We start from the raw sequence: 21,296 nt of genomic DNA, 5'->3' as shown, positions 1-21,296 counted from the left end.
GGGCATGGAAACGGGTGATAGAAAGAAACAGATTTTATGGAAAGAGTAAGAAGGGAGAATAGAGAACAGTTATATTAGCGAGGTGATAGGCTAATCTAAAGAGTGTTTTTAGGGCATGCTTAAAACTGTGGGTACTGGGAAATATGCGGAAATCTGGGGTAGTGTATTCCAGAAAACCGGTGCAGCATGAGAAAAGTCTTGGAGATCAGAGTGAGAGGTTTGGATTATAGTGGATGATAGTCTTAGATTATTAGAAAAATGGAGATCAATGGTAGTTTGGTAAACAGACTCTACCTCCAACTCCAGCCACAGAGCCCTGGAGAGGCTAATGGCGAGTCGAAGGTCTCAAATCATGGCAGGACTCCATCCAGGTCTCACTGGATATCTGAGGAGAACTGCAGCAACAGTCACTTCCAAACCATTCTGGCGGCTTGATGTTTGCAGGAGTTGTTCTTGCTCTTACACTAAGGCAAAGTGGAGAGCTGAATCACAGTAGGTGGGTGCTGTACATATGCTGACAGAACAGTCCATGGCTGTGTGATGCCCTCCCTGAGCTATGGGGGATAATTGGAGCCGGGCCTTGCAGAGGTTGTGGGGGAAAGCAGTCGTGGCCTTGACCCGGTCCGTGCCCAGGGCTGTCACATGAAAAATGGGCTTTTGTATGAGTGGTTGTTCGACTACGCCACCTGTGGTTTCTGGTGAAGGCCACCAGCGCTGCTACAGTCCTCTGAGGCTGATGTTCTGGCAGCTTGGTTGGTACTACTCCCCACAGGCGGAGTAGGCCTCAGGGCAGTGAGTGAGATCTGGAGAGTTGTGGTGGGGGCAGTGCCGTGCAGGCATGAACAAACGGAGGCAGTAGATGAAGTCATCCAAGCTTTAACCACTTTGGTGAAGTAGCAGCTGCAAAGCTTCTCTCTGCTTCTCGTGGCGCGCTGCGGCCACCAGGAAGGGATTCAGCGCTCCCCAGGTAGACCAGGAGCACCTGTCAAGACCCCGCTGGTGTGTTCCTCTCCTTAGTAAGTTCTCCCACTGAGTCTTCTCCTGACTGTGCATGGTATGAACGTGGTGTAAGGCCGGGTCCAACTGGATAAACGCAGGTTGAGAGATACAGGTGGCGACTCGGTCCCTCCGTATCCCCCTGGGATCCACTAAGCCTCCGGGCTTTTCTGACTGAGACGTGAAGTGACAAAGTCAGATATCGAGGGCCGGTTACCCCTCTTGCAGCAGGAATCCCTCTGGCTAGGCCAGAGTGAAGAATACAGGTGGCGACTCCGCTCTGTCCGTATCCCCCTGGGATCCTTTTGCCTGTGGAGCCTATCTCCTCTGCTCCCCTCCAAGGCCTTCTTAACATGGGACCCTGACCGGGCGGAGACACTGGTTAACTCTGACCCGCTCCTCGTCTCAAGGCCTGAGAACGAGGACCGTGAATCTTCAGCCAGCTACAGACTCTTGCTGGACCCTGACAGAAGACCACAATCAAAAGACCTTGAACTTAAGATGGCCGTAGATTATGTATGCTACTATCAGTGCTTCCTGTAAGTGTGTCCTCCACCCTCACCCACTACTTGGTTCCCCCTATCTTTGGTTCCCCCCCCCCCCATCTCCTCTATCCCGGAACGGGCAGCACCCTGGTGCATTTAGGCCCCCTACAGGACAGGAGTGGTGTAGTGTTGAGTGTGAAGTGGGGTCCTGTGTGATGCTCCATCCTTACCTGGAAGAGGAGATACCACACCTCTATCTGAGGTGCAGTACCCCTGTGGCGACTGAAGCCTCAGGGGCGCCACAGTTGCAGCAACATAGGGGCAGCACAAAGCAAGGTCCCGACGGACAACCAAAGAAGCAAAAGAGCCTAGTACAGGCAGAGAGAAGGATGTTCACAGCAGGCTCAGCTGTGTCTACATGGTCCCAAAGGCTCCAGAGAAAGGGGTGAGAATGGGATTACAACAGAGCTGAAAATATATCATTACAAATACTTCCAGATGTCATTTCACAGCACTCAGTGTGGGAGGATATTGAGAGCTGACAGCATTGTGAGATGAGATCTGGAAGATCACATGTCACAGTACAGTGGGTGCATTTCTAGGCATGGCCAAAAAATTCATCATAAATTTTGTATGCCACAAAAGCAGACTGGAGAACATTTCTTACACTGGTGCACAGCAGCTGGAAGTTGCATCAAATTCATTCGCAGTTCTTAATAAATTTGTCACATCTTACTCCAGTGCACCATTCATCAAGGCTGGTGTACAAAACTCCAGTGTCGTAGGGGTGAGCTTATGTCTATTCATTATGTCAGTTTATCACAAATAATATTGTAAAAAGGAGTATCTTACTTGTTCCTATTAATTTCCACATATGTGCAGTCACAGATTTCATCAGCCTTGTTTTCTGTAAATGGGAAAAATATTGCTATATTATAATAAATATACACTATGGAGGTATTTTAGCCTAGTACTGACTTACTGAATGAGAACCGGTCAGCACGATTTTGTAATGTGAAGTAAAACATGGCTGTAATGGAGCTGTTATACAGATTAATTTGATACCTTTGGTGAGGAAATCCACTTTGTGGTTCTTCATTAATCAGCATTTGAAGTTTTCTGCTAATTAGATTTCGGTGCACAGGGGCCGGACTGTGCACGGGGTCTTCTCCTCCCTGTCTGTGATTCCCCGGCCCCTCTGCTGCCTCCGGCCTGTGAATGATCTGCCTTCTCTGTTTGAAATCTCAGCAGTGACATGTCATTCAAAGTCCGGAGGCAGATGGAGGGGCCGGGGAATCACAGACAGGGTGGAGAAGACCCAGTGCACAGTCCGGCCCCTGTGCACCAAAATCTAATTATCAAAAAACTTCAAATGCTGATTAATGAAGAACAACAAAGCGGATTTCTTCACCAAATGTATCATAGAATCATAGAATCATAGAATCATAGAATGGTAGAGTTGGAAGGGACCTCCTGAGTCATCTGGTCCAACCCCCTGCTCAAAGCAGGATTCACTAGATCATCTCAGACAGATGTCTGTCCAGCCTCTGTTTGAAGACGTCCATTGAAGGGGAACTCACCACCTCTCGTGGCAGCCTGTTCCACTCATTAATCACCCTAACTGTCAAAAAGTTTTTTCTAATATCTAATCTGTGTCTCCTCCCATTTAGTTTCATCCCATTTAGTTTCATCCCATTGCTTCTATCAATGTAATCAGTATTACAGAGTCTTTACATATATGTCTTTAAATTTCACATTAGTGCTGACAGGTTGACTTTAAATATCTTAATTTGCAAGGGATAATATGGTGTCCTACAGAGCTCACAAAATCATACAGACCCACATGTCCCAATACAGGTCTCATATTCGTGGCTTTTTGACGAGTTCTGGAACCCACAGACTGTATTTACAAATAGTGTTTAGGTGACATTATTATTATTATTATTATTATTATTATCTTTGTGTGCTGTGTTTAAATATTTGTTGCTAGTGAACAGTAATATATTACTTCATATTCATCCATAGATTTTAATTTTGTCTATACTTGTTTATTTTTTCAAGATAGTTTCAAGATTATCGTGCTCGAGGTGAGGACTTTTTGGATACTTCGTGTATGTTACGGTCAGCTTTTTATGTCTTTTACGACAATATCTTCATTCTTCACTTCTCTGTCATTACTTGTTCAGAATAAATGCCACCAAGGAATATAAGCCTTTTCTTACTCTGTGTTTTTTCTGCCCCTTGTGTATCTCTGGATTATGCAGAAATGGTCTGGTAACTGAAGCATAAGGCGAGTGGGATCTTGTGGGCTCATCACAATACTAATTAGATAACATAGAACACACTTCGATCCACCTAAGGGAAGGCAATATCATTAAAGATACAGTGAAATGGTGCCATTTACCTCTTTTTAGAGTGTGCAGACACTGGCCATTATTATAATTCCAGACTTTCAGGCAGCCGTCTCTTCCTCCAGTGATTAGTCTAGGGAATGAAAATATCCACAGACAAAGGCAATTTAGACTTGAAAAACTCACTGACGCACACTATGAACAAATTTCGTTTTGTATTGATATTTTTTTTTAACTCTTCCATTTTTGAGAAAAATAGTGAACATCTATGTATATCACACAGATAAACCAATAATTTATATGAGTATAGGGCCGACTGACAGATGAATTACGGCATTCAAATGGAGGTAATTTGTTGCCGAAATCTCAGCAACGGAAAATCATTTCCATTCATCCGAATGTGATTTTTGGGGGACAAACTCCTGGATTTCAGCAAGTCCTATTTAGAAGAATGGGTCAGTCACAGAAATCTCTGCAACAAATCTGTCTTAAGTACATCAGATGCTGAGGGTGCATTCAGTTGAACATATTTCTTGTCCGTGGGTTGTCCTTATGTCAAACAGGCAGCACTCAGATACAATTTTAGCCTATGTTATATATTTCAATATATTTTCTCACGGACATTAGGGAAAAAAATTGCAGCACAAGCTAGTCCGGTCCGAATTATGGACCAAATTAGAACTTGAAAACTGCTGCACTTGACCACTACGTGGGCTAGCATGAAACAATTTGCGGATATGACTGGTCTGCTAAATTCAGTGGACCATGCGAACTTAGCCAAAAAGGCAGAGATATTATGGTTGTTTTAAAGACACTGTCCACTACTTGGACACCCCCTTCTCATACCCCACGTTTGGCTCCGATAAAATAAAAACACTTATACTCACCTCCTGTGCCGGTGCCGTTCCAGCGGTGTCGGTACTCACGGTCCCGGGACTCCTGTGTGGTTGTTGTGACACGTGAGCCCTGAGCCCAATCAGTGCCGACATCCTCCTGACTTCCTCTTCATGTTCAATTCGACAGAAGGCAGAGACAGTGATGTCGGCACTGATTGGGCACAGGGCTCACATGTCACAACAATTACGGGACCGAGAGTGCCGACACCGCTGAAACGGCACCGGCACGGGAGGGGAGTATAGGCTTTTTTATTTTATCGGGGCCAAACATTTTGGTCAAGAAGGGATTGTCCTAGCAGTCGCAAACCCCTTTAATGCTGTCGTTGGTCATATTCAGATGTCAGTGTTTTTTGTCGTACATTTAATCAAATTGCTGGATTAGATTTTCATCAGTGTTCGTTCAGTGTATAAGTTTTACCATCATCAATAGGCTTTGTGCACACAATGTCTTATTCAGGTGGAATCTGCCTGAAAAAGCGCCCCATAAAATGAACATGGTGCACAGCAATGTCAAAACAACATTGCTGTGCACGTGTTCCGTCTTATGTCACTTCATTTAACCACTTAAAGGTTCGGAAATCCTGAAGCTGTTAAAAGAAGTGACCTGCTCCTTCTTTGGGCGGCTTCCGCTAAGAAGCCACCTGCTCTCTATATGCAAAATATATAGAATGAAAGCCGGAGGTAAAGATCGAAGGCGAAGCTGCGTCAGGGAAACAACCGCCTGGCATTATCCTGAAGTGGCTTCACCTGGGAAAACTCAGCATTTGTGCCAGAGTCTAAATTATGCTGTGTGCATAAAGCCTTACATCAGTTTTTCTATTTTGCAAAAAAGCTGATGGAGGTTTCTCAAGCTTCTCTTATCAGTTACTGGAAAACAGACTAGGATGCAGTTAGGATGAAATCAATGTGCTATCCGAGTATTTCATGGACCTATAGACTTGTATGTGCAAATTTGCCCTACGACTTGGATCTAATTTGGATATTGTATTTTTTGCAGGCACTTGGTCCTTAAGAAAAAACATAGACGTGTGAACAGCCCCATAGCCTATAGCGAGTATGTGGTGCTAGTGTGGCACCCCAGGGGTCTGGTTTCCACAGTAACAAGCAATGTTATGTCTGAGAGCAGGTGGGAGGTCTCTTGGCCAGGGATCCTGTGCATGCCACACCTCCTGCCCAGTCTTGGGAGGGGAAGACCTTCCCCTATATAAACCCGGGGCTGAAGCAGGGTTAGTCAGTCAAGGAGAGTAGAGACAAGAAACAGCAGAAGCAATACTACTACGAGTCAGGGGCTGGCAGCTGCAGAGCTCGCCCTGACTGAGAAGCTTTCTTACCGGACCCGGCGTCCGAGGCTGTGGGGACTAACTCTTACCCAGCAGCAGAAGCCGACCGGCAGGGGATTTCAGGTCCTCAGGCCCAGAAACCCGAAGGCACGGTCACACGCGTGGGACCAGCACCGCCATCGTGGAGCGGAAGCCATTAGAAGGCCCCGAGTCACCGGCCATACGGGTGAGCACCACACGGTACACTCAGGGACGTGGGCTACTTATATCCGCTTCTAGCAAGGTAGCCAGAAGAGTACAGTCAGTTTGGGAGGCCTACAACTCCGCCTGGCCAGGGGAGATCCCATCTGCTCAAGGACTGACCAGGCCCCGTTCACTAGCAAGTACTCCGGGAGGGTCTATCGTTGTTACCAGTAAAGACCCTGAATTACACCGCACCGTCTCTGAGTGGTTCCTGCTACCCCCATCATCCACATCTGCTGCCCTGAGGCCATACCCCTCCCGTTGGGGGTTATACCATCTACGCTGCACCATCCATCCACCGGCCTCAGCGGACTGTCCTGCAGCGGCAGCTCCATAGCTGCATTCAACGGGTGGCGTAGTCGTCCTACATCTACCGCTGTTACATCGCCGCTCAGTTTGACTCCCTGGGCACGGACCGGGTCACCGCCACGAGACTACAACCCTCAAGAGATCCGGCTCCGGGTAAGCTCCCGCGTGCGCAACGCAGCGCGACACAGGCCCAGGGGCGCGTCAACTTTGGCGTAGTCGGCAGGATTTCGTGCCCGCAACCACCGGGTACTGCGTGCCTGAAAAAGAGACTTTTCAAACTTACCTGTGGTGAAGATTCCCGCCATCCGGCGCCATCTTCTGCCTTCTTCCCGCCATCCGTGGAGTTTTCCCGCCATTGGACGCCATCTTGAGGACGCCGTGCGGGAAGAAGAGGGGCGTGGACTCCGAAAGCGCGCGAGAACTGAAGCCCCGCCTCACGTCCGGACGTTGCGTAAGGTCCTGGAAGGAGCCCAGCAGACGCCGACGTCACAGGAGCGCGACGGAAGGTCCTCAACCCTGACGATCCACTGCGGAGCCGCGGCCTACGGAACAGGATCATCGCAAGGTAGGCCACGGTCCACTAGGGGGGAGGAAGATGTCGGATACGGAGGAGAGCTTCACTGCCTCAACCCCCGCCAGCGCTACCACTGCTGCAGTTATGCCCTTCACCATGCCCTATATCCCGGGAGCAGCTTGGCTACCCCAGTACTCAGGGGAGTCACATACCCTGCATGACTTTAGAGAAAAGCTGGATAGCCTCTTCCAGGTGTACCCCCTCACAGAAGAGCAAAAAGTGAGCATCCTGGTGGCCCAACTAACCGGGGCAGCCAAAAGGGAAGTAAAATCCTGGCCACCTGGGAGGAAGACTGTCGCAGGGATACTAACCCGGCTGAAGGACACCTTTGATACCCGCACCTCAGCCGAGATTAAGCTTAGATTCTACGGGTGCAAGCAGCGAGCGCATGAGAGTATAAGGGACTATGCACTAAACCTACAAGAGGCCCTGAGGGCCATTAAGCAGACCGACCCTGATGGAGTGGGAAACAAGGACAGGCTGTTGACCGAACAGTTTATAGAGGGACTGTATTGTAATACCCACCGAACCCAGTTGCGGGCAATGGCCTTACAGGATCCCCATCTGGGCTTTGCACAGTTCAAGGACAGAGCCATCCGGGTGCTCCGAGAACCGGCACCGGGTGGCGTTGTGACCCACAAGCGCCCTGCTATCACTTACCACCAGGAGGCGGCGCCCTTGTCGGCAGGGCCTGTGGGAGCTGATGCGCAGGCTTTGGACAATGACCCGGCTCCAGACCTACACCATCAGGTCCAAGAGCTAGCTAAGAGTGTTGCTGCGCTAACCCGAACTGTGCAGTCTTTACAGGCTTCCACCCCAGGGAAGATCCAGCTGGCATCCGGACCGGAGGACATCCCGTGGCGTCGACCAAGGAGGACCCCACCGGCCAGAGGAAGACCCAGTGACCGATACAGCGAGGACGGACGTCCCATCTGCCGCCGCTGCAATCAATCTGGACATATGGCAAGGTACTGTTCTTTAAACGGGCACAACCTGGGGTAGAGGGCCAACCCCCAGGAAAAAGATCACCAGGCCCATCGAACTGGCGCGACAGATATGTGGGAGGACGTCCAGTCTTGCCTGTGGTACTGGATGGCATTCCCATGAGTGCCCTACTGGACACCGGGTCACAGGTCACCACCATCCCGTACGTGCTCTTTAAGCAGTACTGGAATGACTCGGATATTACCCGCTACCCTGACGACGACTTGAGTATCATCGCCAGCAATGGCCAGCCCGTGCCACAGATCGGATTTAAAGAGGTGACCATCAAAATCGGTAGAGTCGAACTGGCAGCACAGGGACTGATCATTGTAGATATTGACAAACATGAGAGTCACCCAAAAATAACTCTAGGAACTAATGTAATTGAAAATTGTCTTGCAGAGGTGATTTTCCTTTTACAGCAGGTTGCCAAGAACGCCAGCTCCGGCGAGCAGCGGGTGCTCCAGAAAGAGATCCGGGCACTGATGCGACGGCAACAGGTGGAACTCTCCGGCGGTGAGATTGGTAGCGTAAGAATGTGTGACCCTTTTCCTATTGCCATGCCCCCAAAAAGTGAAATGATGATTTGGTGCCGGGCAGCTATTGGTCTGAGAGGTAGAGATTACCAGGCAATGGTAGAACCAGTTTACTCGGACAGTAGGCCCACCATTTTGACAGCACGGGGGGTGGTTGATGTACGCCATGGGAGGGTGCCCGTTCGCATAATAAATATCGGGGAGAGGGAAGTGTACCTGCCCCGGTATGCCATGCTAGCCAAATTATATACCATTAACCAAAATTCTATACAATCTGTGGTACCCTTGCCTCCATCTCACCCGGAGGAAGGTAACGGCTCTAAGAAAAACATGGAGGACTGGTGTCAGCAACTACATCTGGGTACTGACTCCACTCCCGCACACCAGAAACAAGGAGTCTATCGGGTGGTTCAGGAGTACGAGAGAGTGTTCAGTAAACACCCGTTAGACTTCGGGCGAGTCAAGGGGGTAGAACACCACATCCCCACGGGAGACCATCCTCCTATAAAAGAGAGGTATCGACCCGTACCCCCTGCCCACTACCAACACGCCAAGGGGATGCTTAGAGACATGAAGGAGGCTGGGGTGATCAGGGATAGCTGTAGCCCCTGGGCAGCTCCACTAGTCTTAGTCCGAAAGAAAGACAACACCATGAGGATGTGTGTAGATTACCGGAAAATCAATCGTATCACACACAAGGATGCGTACCCCTTACCAAGGATAGAGGAGTCATTGGCTGCTTTAAGATCTGCTAACTTCTTCTCTACCTTGGATCTCACTAGCGGGTACTGGCAGGTTCCTGTAGCAGAGGCGGACCGGGAGAAGACCGCATTCACCACCCCGATGGGACTTAGCGAGTTCACCTGCATGCCGTTCGGACTCTGCAACGCACCGGGAACCTTCCAACGACTAATGGAGTGTTGTCTGGGCCACAGAAACTTCGAGACGGTCCTGTTGTACCTGGACGATGTCATCGTATATTCCAAGATGTATGAGGACCACCTGAAACACCTGGCGGAAGTGTTCGAAGCTCTGGCAAGTTACGGCCTAAAGGTGAAACCCTCCAAGTGTCACCTCCTGAAACCAAAGGTGCAGTACCTGGGACACGTGGTGAGCGCTGACGGAGTGGCTCCCGACCCTGATAAGATCACCGCAATTAAGGAATGGCCAAGCCCCTCCAGCGTAAAAGAAGTGCGGCAGTTCCTCGGGTTGGTAGGCTACTACCGAAGGTTTATTCCCGGTTTCACCAAAAAGGCAGCACCTATGCAGGACCTCCTGATAGGCCAGTCCCGGAAGGCCAAGAACCAGAAGCCGCCCTTCAAATGGGAGGAGCTGGAAGAAGAGTCCTTCCGCCAGCTGAAGATGGCCCTCACGGGGGACGAAATCCTGGCGTACCCGGATTATAGCCAGCCCTTTATCCTCTACACCGACGCCAGTAACATCGGGCTAGGAGTCGTACTGTCCCAGATCCAGCAGGGGAAGGAACGAGTAATCGCCTACGCCAGCCGAAAACTGCGACCCACAGAAAGGAACCCCGAGAATTACAGCTCATTTAAGTTAGAGTTCCTGGCCGTAGTATGGGCAGTCACCGAGCGCTTTAAGCATTACCTCGCTTCTTCCCGGTTCACCGTGTACACGGATAACAACCCGTTGACACACCTGGACACGGCAAGACTCGGTGCCCTGGAGCAGAGGTGGATGGCCCGTCTGTCCAACTACGAGTTCACAATCAAATACCGGGCAGGACGCTCCAATACCAACGCGGACGCCCTGTCCAGGATGCCCAACCTGCCGGACGGAGGAGAAGATCCGGAGGGACTGGAAGAAGTTGAACTCCCTGCGTTCCACCGTCATGGGACTATCCAGTATTCCCACCGGGTAAGGAGTAAGCAGGCTGCTACGTTGAACCCCTTACCCCACTACAACTGGGCGGAAACGCAAGACAGCGACCCTGCCGTCCGACTGGTGAAGGAGATGCTGACTCGGCCGGAGGCTCGCCTCGAACCAGACGCTCCGGAGGAAGCCAAACAACTATGGGCAGAGAAGAGTCGACTGTTCCTTTACAAAGGGAAGTTGTGCCGCAGAATGGTTAACTCCCGGACGCATGAATTACTCTGGCAAGTAGTGGTGCCACGAAGAGACGCAGCCATGGTGATGGAGGCATACCACGATGGAGCTGGACACTTCGGGTGGAAGAAGCTGGAGTTCCTGCTGCGCGAGCGGTTCCACTGGGTAGGCATGAGGGGAACCATCGAGAAGTGGTGCAGAGACTGTGGCCCGTGCAACCTGAGAAGGAAGGACCGTGCCAGCCAGAAGACTCCCCTGCAGTCCATCGTCACCCGGCAACCGTTGGAACTGGTAGCCTTGGATCATGTAAAACTGACCCCAAGCAGAAGTGGCTACGTCTACGAGTTAACCATCGTGGATCATTACTCCCGGTTTCTGGTTGTCGTCCCCGTCAAGGACTTAACGGCTCAAACAGCAGCTAGAGCCTTCCAGCAGCACTTTTGCCGTCCACACGGGTACCCGGACCAAGTGCTGACGGACCAGGGACCTGCCTTTGAAGCGGAGGTCTTCCAGGAATTCTGCAATCTGTATGGCTGCCGGAAGATAAGGACGACACCCTACCATCCGCAAACTAATGGACTTTGTGAGAAAATGAACCAGGTGGTAATGGATCTTCTAAAAACGTTGCCCCTGGAAGAACGCAGTCTGTGGCCTGAGAAGTTGCCCGATCTGGTGGACCTATACAACCACATCCCGGTAGGTTCCACCAACTGTACCCCGGCTTACCTAATGAGGGCAAGACCTGGTAAGTTACCTGTTGACCTGGAAATGGGAGTCCTGACACCCGAGGACACTTCACCAGAAACAGACTGGGACACAGAGAGGCAGCAGCAGTACCGGAGAGTACAGGAGAGCGTGGAGCGAAGTCTCTGTCAGGCTAGGGAAAGACAAGAGAAAACTTACAACCAGTATGCTCCCGCTGTTCCCCTGGTACCCGGAGAGCAGGTCTTGAAGAGGAAGAGACGGCTCCACAAGTTGGATGACCAGTGGGAGAAGGACCCGTACACCGTACTGCCCTCAAGCCACGAGAACCCGAAGGTTTGTACCATCAGTAAAGACGGAGGGGAAGCCACAGCCATTGTATCCCAGGACCACCTGAAGAAGTGTCCCGAACAACTGAGGAACCCTGAAGAGGAACAAGAAGACCATCGACCCGTAGAGGAAAGGGAAGATATGGTTAGTACTGTGCTCGGGGACTTCCCTCGGTCTTGGACTCAAGTCAATGGTGCAGTTGTGGTACCCGTACTCACCTTCCTCCAACCAGCATCCCAAGCACCTACGGAGCAACAGGTAGAGCTGGAAGAACAGCCGGTCCAGGAGGCAGAAGACTCCACACAAGCAGAACAGGAGGATCAACCCTCTGCTTATAGTGAGCCTGCCGTACCCCTAGTGAGCCAAAGAGCCGGTAGACAGCTGCCCAGTTTACCCTTGACAGCTCCTACACCCTGTAGTTCAGGGCTAGACAGTCAGCTCCGTAGGTCCACTAGGGCCACTAGAGGCCAGTTACCCGCACGCTGGAGGATTTAAAGTGTATAAATTGTTTTATTTATGTTTACCTGTGTATTGTTGCTTGTGTATAATTTTGTGTTTCTAGTTATTTTTAGGAATCCTTGGTGGATCTACCGGGAATCCTTGTACAATTAGTTGGAGCGTAACCCAGGATGGACTAGAGACTGTTAAGGACTCGGGGTAGGACAGACCCCTACCTGGTTACGTCTCCCTGTTTTGGTGAAATGGACACCTTTGTTTCTTCAAAGACTGCACCCGGTTACGGACATGCCGTGACCACCTTTATGTGTTTCTTTATTGTATTGTTATTGTTATATCTTGTTATGTTTTTCTAAAATATGTTTAGTCCCGGAGTACTAAATTTCACTAGGGGGGAATGTGGCACCCCAGGGGTCTGGTTTCCACAGTAACAAGCAATGTTATGTCTGAGAGCAGGTGGGAGGTCTCTTGGCCAGGGATCCTGTGCATGCCACACCTCCTGCCCAGTCTTGGGAGGGGAAGACCTTCCCCTATATAAACCCGGGGCTGAAGCAGGGTTAGTCAGTCAAGGAGAGTAGAGACAAGAAACAGCAGAAGCAATACTACTACGAGTCAGGGGCTGGCAGCTGCAGAGCTCGCCCTGACTGAGAAGCTTTCTTACCGGACCCGGCGTCCGAGGCTGTGGGGACTAACTCTTACCCAGCAGCAGAAGCCGACCGGCAGGGGATTTCAGGTCCTCGGGCCCAGAAACCCGAAGGCACGGTCACACGCGTGGGACCAGCACCGCCATCGTGGAGCGGAAGCCATTAGAAGGCCCCGAGTCACCGGCCATACGGGTGAGCACCACACGGTACACTCAGGGACGTGGGCTACTTATATCCGCTTCTAGCAAGGTAGCCAGAAGAGTACAGTCAGTTTGGGAGGCCTACAACTCCGCCTGGCCAGGGGAGATCCCATCTGCTCAAGGACTGACCAGGCCCCGTTCACTAGCAAGTACTCCGGGAGGGTCTATCGTTGTTACCAGTAAAGACCCTGAATTACACCGCACCGTCTCTGAGTGGTTCCTGCTACCCCCATCATCCACATCTGCTGCCCTGAGGCCATACCCCTCCCGTTGGGGGTTATACCATCTACGCTGCACCATCCATCCATCGGCCTCAGCGGACTGTCCTGCAGCGGCAGCTCCATAGCTGCATTCAACGGGTGGCGTAGTCGTCCTACATCTACCGCTGTTACATCGCCGCTCAGTTTGACTCCCTGGGCACGGACCGGGTCACCGCCACGAGACTACAACCCTCAAGAGATCCGGCTCCGGGTAAGCTCCCGCGTGCGCAACGCAGCGCGACACAGGCCCAGGGGCGCGTCACTAGCCATACATATAAAGAACTTGTAGCTGAATCACAGTTCAGTAGTGACGAGTGAGCATGCTCGTTATTCAAGATTTACGAGCATGCTCAGGCAAACACCGAGTATCTTCAGCGTGCTCGGAGTTATGTTTAAATCACTCACGTGTGCATGATTTGCGACTGTTTGACAGTTTTAATAAATGTGAGGAATGCCAAAGAAACAGGCATTCCTCACATTTATTAAAGCTGTCAAACAGTCGCAAATCATGCACACGGGAGTGATTCAAACATAACACCGAGCACAAGCGCGCTGAAGATACTCGGAAAACACCCGAGCATGCTCGCCAAAAGGGTTAACAGAACATACTCGCTCATCACTTCAGTTCACCAAATGAGGCTTTAGGCAGGGCCACCTGCTAACTATCAGTCACATGCATATTGTGATAAAATCTTAGCTTTGAAAACGTCTAGTTATCATATTCTCATGGGGTGCACTTATAGTTTTAATCTAATAGTATGGGCGTCACTAATAGGCTGTAAGCCTGACACTGTGCACTACCTGTGTGTGACCAACGCCCTATACAAGCCTATTTTGAGTGCAATTTTAATATTAAGCAATCACCCCCTCCATGAATTGGTAGGTTGTGAGTGGTTGTCTCGTCAGTATTTTGCACCTGTGTCGCCTCCATCTTTAATATATGGGGTTGCTGCATCCTGATAGTGCATTAGTTTTTGAGACCTGGGCAGGTAAATACTGTTGCCCTTTTCTGCTGCGCTCTTGAATTTTTTGGGGGAATTTTAACCCCTTTCCGACCTGGTCAGTAATAGTACGCACCAGGTCGGAAAGGCCGGTTCAGCGGGGGCTCTGGCGCTGAGCCCGCACTGAACCGAGCACATGTCAGCTGATTCTTACAGCTGACATGTGTCCGCAACAGCCGCGGGTGGAATCGCGATCCACCCGCGGCTGTTAACCAGTTAAATGCCGCTGTCAATCTCTGACAGCAGCATTTAACTCGCGCTTCCAGGAAGCGCGTCTTAAGCCCCGCCCATCGGTGACCCCATCACGTGATCGCGGGTCACCAATGGGTGGGCATGACAACCCAGGGTCTGCAGCAGACGCCTGTGGTTGTCATGTCTCAATTGCTATGAGCGCCACCTAGTGGTCGGCGCTCATAGCAAGTGAGCATTTCGGCTGCATACAAGCGATCTGCTCATCGTCTGTATGCAGTAGAAGCAATCAGACAACTGCTGCTTCTAGTCTCCTATGAAGACTATAGAAGCATGCAGTAAGTGTAAAAAAATGTTTTTAAAAATAATAAAAAAATAAAAAAAATACAAAAGCTTAAATCACCCCCCTTTCGCCCCATTCAAAATAAAATAATTAAAAAAAAAACCCACATACACATATTTGGTATCGCCACGTTCATAATCGCCCGATCTATCAATATAAAAGAAGAATTAATCCGATCGGTAAACGGCGTAACGAGAAAAAAATTCTAAACGCCAGATTTACGTTTTTTGGTCACTGCAACATTGCAATAAAATGCAATAACGGGCGATCAAAACATCGGATCTACCCCAAAATGGTATCATTAAAAATGACAGCCCGGCGCACAAAAAATAAGCCCTCACCCGGCCCCAGATCCCGAAAAATGGAGACGCTACGGGTCTCGGAAAATGGCGTCATTTTTTTTTTTTTAAGCAAATTTTGGATTTTTTTTTCACCACTTAAATAAAGAAAAACCTATACATGTTTGGTATATACGAACTCGTAATGAACTGGAGAATAATAATGGCAGGTCAGTTTTAGCAATCAGTGAACGTGGTAAAAAAAGGACCCCAAAAACAACTGTGGAATTGCATTTTTTTTGCAATTTCACCACACTTGGATTTTTTTTCCCGTTTTCCAGTGCATGATATGGTAAAACCAGTGATGGCGTTTAAAAGTACAACTCATCACGCAAAAAAATAAGCCCTCAAATGGCCATATTGAACGAAAATTAAAAAAGTTCTGGCTCTGGGAAGAAGGGGAGCAAAAAATTAAAACACAAAAACAGAAAGACCCAAGGTCGTTAAGGGGTTAATTCCGCTTTCTGCGGCTTTGCTTTTAATGTTATCATATTTAAAAAATGAGCTGACAGATCTTCTTTAAATGAAATCCTTAATTGGACATTAATAGGATGTCCATAGGACCTCTCTCTAGATTGGGATCCTCAATCTCTGTTGTGCAGCTGTTGTGACCGGATAGATGGCTGTGCATCAACATCTCTCTCAATTCAATTCTATTGGGAGTACGGACAGGTCTTTTTTTTCAACTCCGATAAACTGAATGGTGAGAGAATTCCCTTTCTATTCCCAGTAGCCCCATGAAATGGAGGTCTCGAACCCCAGAAGTGTAACCCACATCGACAGCAAGATTCGTTTTATTGAATTCCCATAAAGTGAAAAGCGATAGAAGTGCTGTGCAAACAATCCTCCATTTACAGTGGCCCCGAGATAGGGGTTGTGCATCCTGATCTAGTGAGAGATGGAAAAGTGAGAATTCCTCTTTAGAAAAAAAAAACTAAAAACATACCGTCTACCCCTGGAATCAAATGTCATACAGGTGATCCCAGAACTTCCATGGGCGTCATTGAATTCAAACATTTGTTTCCCAGTCTCAAAATCCCAAACTCTCACAGCCTGGAGAAAGACAAATAAGTTAATATTAACTAATGTACATGCTGAGTAACAATGCAGAAAGAGGAAACTTCAAATACAAATAAGGAACATTCATAACATAACTATCTTGTGTACAAAAAAATCTTATAAAGTTACTAGGCACAAGAAAGTTATGAATTTTTGTAATATACTTATTACCAAATTGCGCCTCCTCTGTTAAACACCATGCTGCCATACTGTTTCAATGCCCATTCTTGCTCCTTTAGAAGCAGCTTTCAACTGCTGCTCAGCAAAGATCGGTATACTATGTGCAGACAGTCTCTGCACAGGACTTTCCCAGTCTGAACGCAAGGGTGGGGGCACAGAGAGGCCCAGAAAGGAACTATTGAAAGCAGATTCTAAAGGGGCAAGAACTAGTCACTGAAACAGCACCAGTGTCTGGGAGAGATGGAGGGAAAATAAAGTAAGGAAGCATATTACAATATTCATAACTTTGTAATGCCTGGAGGGTAATTACTTAAAAGGAATCAGCCAGCAGATTTTTACTATGGAATATGATAGCAGCATGATATAGGGGCAGAGAGCCTGATTTCAGCGATGTATTACTTACTGGACTGCTCTGTGCAGTTTTGATAGAATCAGCGTCTTCCCTGTTGTAGATGTAGCAGTGCTATGAATGCTGAGCTCTGTATAACCTCATCCACACCGCTAATTGGCAGCTTCCTGTGTATTGTCTGTAAGCAGCCAATCAGTAGTGGGGGCGGGGTTACACAGATTAGCAGGACCGCAATTAACACGACACCTAGTCCTGAAGTGATAATCTCCTGCTGATAAAACAATGATTGTATTGAAGCTACAGCAAGTGCTGAACAATTGACACATCCCTGGAATCAGGATCTCTGCCCCTATATTATGCTGCTCTCAGATTAAAAACCTGCTGACAGATTCCCTTTAAAAAAAAGTGTATTTACTTTTTACGTTGTGTGTTTCCTTTACCACAAACCTATAGAAAATGTATGGTGCTGCCACCCTCATCCTCCGCAACAAATTAAAACTGCTTTTGGTGCCCTCCCATCCTAGGCGTACTCCTGAAAATAAGAGTATCACTTAATTGCTATCCATCAGAAATGATCTTACATTGTGTTATTATGAATATAACCTACGAACAATTCATTTAATAGAAAGCTAATAAATCAAACAGACAAAGAACAAAAAATGGAGACATTATGATGCAGCCTTGAGAAACACTTACCGAAGCTTCTGAGCAGGTGACGACTTGCCTGAAGGCTTTATTGTACTTGCAGCAGAGAACGGCTTCTTTATGGGAGCTGTCAAGGTGAGGCCGTGCCAAGGACCTGGTACAGAAGATGATAGATTACTCATTCACTGAGGTGAGGTCAAAAAGTGAAACGATTTTTTGAAATTTAACATGGTAAAAAAAAAATATATAGTTTATTTAAAAATGTGGCACTCAGGGTAAGAGACCTCAGGGTATGAATATTGGAGGAGATTTATTAAGCAAAATGCACCAGAATTATGACAGAATTGTGTTTTCTATGCCTTGTATAGTAGACATTTTTGATAGCTGGACAATGCAAAGGTTCTATCATTAGTACTATTACCGTACAGCACTGGGGTCCTGAGCTCATCTGAATGTGTTTGCATGAGTTTTATCTTAAAAAAATTCTGGTAAATTGGCCATATTGTGCATTTAAAGAAGTTGTTCACTACTTTTACATTCATGCCCTATCCTTAGGATCAGGCATCAATGTTTGATCAGCCAGGGTCCGACACCCGGGACCCCCGCCGATCAGCCTTTATCAGCCGCCGGCCGGAAGTACTTACTTACAGAGCTGGCCGTCTACTTGTACTGGCTGGGGCTTGATACTGCACATTTAAAGCAATAGGAGGCAGATGTGCAGTACCATGCCCCGGCCAATACAAGTAGACAGCCAACCTCCACAAGTAAGTATTTCCGGCCGACGGCTGGTAACGGCTAATCGGCGGGGGTGCCAGGTGTCGGATCCCGGCTGATCAGACATTGATAACCTATCCAAGGGATAGGGCATCAATGTAAAGTAAGGGTAATGACATCTGAGCCCTATTGGGAACAGCAACTGATGTGAATCATGACAATTTCTGTACGGAAAAAGCTGAATTTCTCTATGATACGAGTTGAGCAAATCTCTCAAAATTTGATTTGGGCAGATTCTCTCAATTCAGAAGTTGAGATTTGATTTGTATGGAAACAAATTCAGTGCAAATTGAATCTGCCATGAAGAGGTTAAAAAACAATAAACTATTATACTCATCTAGCCTCGGCCTTCCCCATACCTGTCTCATCGTCACAGCTCCTGACAGATTTGCTGATCGTTCCTCTTTGGCCTTCTTGCCCCTCCGGCTTTTCCAGCACTGCCACTGACTGACTAGACCCCACTTGGTTATAAGGGGCTCATCACAAACAATACCGTCAATGACGTACATTGCACCAATATCATTGTGTGGGGCTTAATCAATGTCAGCCTCAGAAGACCCGGAATGAGACGAAGGCCGAAGAGGAACAATCAGAGGACTAGGAAGAAGCTGTAACACCAGGACAGGTATGGGAGGCCCGAGGAGAGGTTAATATATTTTATTGTTTTTTAAATCTTTTTTGGGCCTTCGGAAACAAGCAAAATCGCAGCGGACTGATCATTTTGCTGGATTTGCAAACTTAATCCCCAAAATTTGAATTTGTTTGAATCCAAACTTTGGGAAAAATTTATAGCGAAATCTATTCTTTTAGAATCAATTTGCTTATCTTAACATCCTATTTGAGTTTACATGCCTTGTTCACACCTGCCTTGAATGACAGATACCACTGTACCCAACAGACCCCACTGATTTACATTTTTAGTTCTGTTGTATTGCCCATTGTATAACTCTTTTCATGGCTATTCTGGTAAATCTGATGAAATTTGCAGTATAGCCTCAAATACAAATGTAGAAATACACCAAATATTATTTTCCTATCTTCTCTATTATCATCTATATTGTATTTTTTGAGGGAGATAATAGCTGAAGATAAAATAAAACAATTGATGCCCCTTTAGAATCACATTTAATTAAAAGTAAAATATTGGGCTGCACAGGAGTCAAAAAAGTTGGTAGGTAACATGGTACATGGGGGGGGGTAGAGGTGGTCAGGTCAGGGTTGGGTTGGGATTCCCTGGGTCCACCAACTGATAATAATCCAAGGACCAATCTTCCATTTACACATAATATGTAAATTGAAGACACAGGACATATGATCAGTAAGATCATAAGAAACAGACCCTAGTAGATTCTCTTCTAGGTTTGTCATGTGGGCACACTGAAGGATCTTCTGGTACAGGGGTGTAACTATACTGAGTGCAAAGTGGCCTAAGGAGGCCCAATATGACTCTCTGGCCCATATAAGAAGACCAGTAGTATTAAAGACCCAGGATAGTTGGGATCCCTATTGGCGATTTAGCACTGGGGCCCAAGAAGTTCAAGTTCGCCACTGCTCTGCTTACTATCAAGAGATCAAGAGAAGTCCAACCATGGTGGTATTTAACATGTTTATGGGAGCCCATAAAAAAGGGTGTAACTATAGTGGATGAAGGCTTTTCAGTAGCACCAGGGCCCTGGAACCTAAGGGGACCCAAAAGATCCATTTGGCCCATATGAGAAGAGCAATACTATTAAAGTAGATAGTTCCAAGAAGTCCTCAATCAGCCTATGTCTAATAATGGGCTTAGAGGCAACCTGTCTTTTCTTTCTTGCTAAAGTATCCATGATAACTCCAGCCATTAGTACATTTATGGAAATGCTTATAATATAATTATCTAATTCTTCAGTGTAGGGCAGGGGGGGGCAATTAACACATGAGAGATGGTGACTGTTGTGGAGGGCCAAACTAACAGGCTGAATATTATTCTGCTCATTATTATTATTGGTATTTTATCACTTAATATTGATCAGCATTAAGTATGATGAGTAGCTGCTACTGCTAATGCATGTTACAAAAAGAATTATTGTAACATGTATTCTTACATGAAGCAGCTGATCAAAATCATATATTATACTGCTTTTTTAAGTTTATAAAAAACAGTAAATCATATTGTTCCTTTTAATCAACTCTTGTTCTTTAATCAACAGTTCACAATACAATATACAGTATGTCACCACACAGTATGATGACCCCACAAAACATAATGTTCCCTCAAAGTATGATGTTCTCGCACACAGCATGATGTCCCCATAATGCCCCCCACACAGTATGATGTCCCCACAAACCCAACACAAAGTATGATGTCCCCCACACAGTATGATTTCACTTCCCACATTATGATGTCACCACAAATCCCCACATGCAGTATGTCTCCGGAAAGCCAACCACACAATATGTCTCCACAAAGCCCCCCAAGCAGTATGATATCCCTATTCAACCTCTCATACAGTATGACATCCCCACACAGCCCCTCATGCCATATTATGTCTTCACACAGCCCCCCCATGAAGTATAATATCCCTACAAAGCCCCCCACATAGTATGATGTCTCCACACAGTCCTTCAAGCCATTATGATGACCCACACAGTCATCCATACTCAATGATATCCCACAAAGCCCCTCAAGCAGTAGGATATCCCCAAAAGGTATGATATCCCTACACAGCTCTCCATAGAGTATGATGTCCCCACACAGCCCCCCCCCCCCTCCAAAGTATGATATTCTGGCGCACAGCATGATGTAGACAGTCCCGCAAACAGTATGAAGTTCCCACCAAGCCCCCCACACAGTGTTATGTCCCTACAAAGCATGATGTTCCCCATACAGTATGATGTATCCACACAACCCCTCACACAGTATGATATCTCCACTAAGACCCTAACACAGTGTGATGTCCCTTCACACAGTATGATGTTCCCACACAGCCCGCAACACAGTATGATGTCCCCCCACATGGTATGATGGCCCCACACATCCCCCTATGCAGTATGTCTCCACAAATTCCGCCATATAGTATGATGTACCAAGAAATCCCCCCATGAAGTATGATGTCCCCACACAGCCCC

General features: G+C 47.7%; 1 protein-coding gene across 2 annotated transcripts in view; it reads right to left on the bottom strand.

Annotated features, from left to right (window-relative positions):
• Positions 1–21,296, bottom strand: part of LOC141195600 (cilia- and flagella-associated protein 337-like) — a 243,414-nt gene that overhangs the window by 124,219 nt on the left and 97,899 nt on the right. For both annotated transcript variants that reach the window (XM_073662494.1, XM_073662495.1), the window contains exons 16-19: positions 17,469–17,571; positions 16,131–16,237; positions 3,886–3,965; positions 2,334–2,388 (exon numbers count right to left, since the gene is read on the bottom strand). In XM_073662494.1, the coding sequence (XP_073518595.1) occupies positions 2,334–2,388; positions 3,886–3,965; positions 16,131–16,237; positions 17,469–17,571 (345 nt within the window). The remainder of the gene's footprint in view (positions 1–2,333; positions 2,389–3,885; positions 3,966–16,130; positions 16,238–17,468; positions 17,572–21,296) is intronic.

Source organism: Phyllobates terribilis, unplaced genomic scaffold (genome assembly GCF_046119375.1).
Source record: "Phyllobates terribilis strain yellow unplaced genomic scaffold, ASM4611937v1 Scaffold_2__4_contigs__length_985480577, whole genome shotgun sequence".
Classification (NCBI taxonomy): Eukaryota; Metazoa; Chordata; class Amphibia; order Anura; family Dendrobatidae; genus Phyllobates; species Phyllobates terribilis.
The sequence above is the reverse complement of the archived record's forward strand: the minus strand, read 5'-3'. Positions and strand labels throughout refer to the sequence as shown.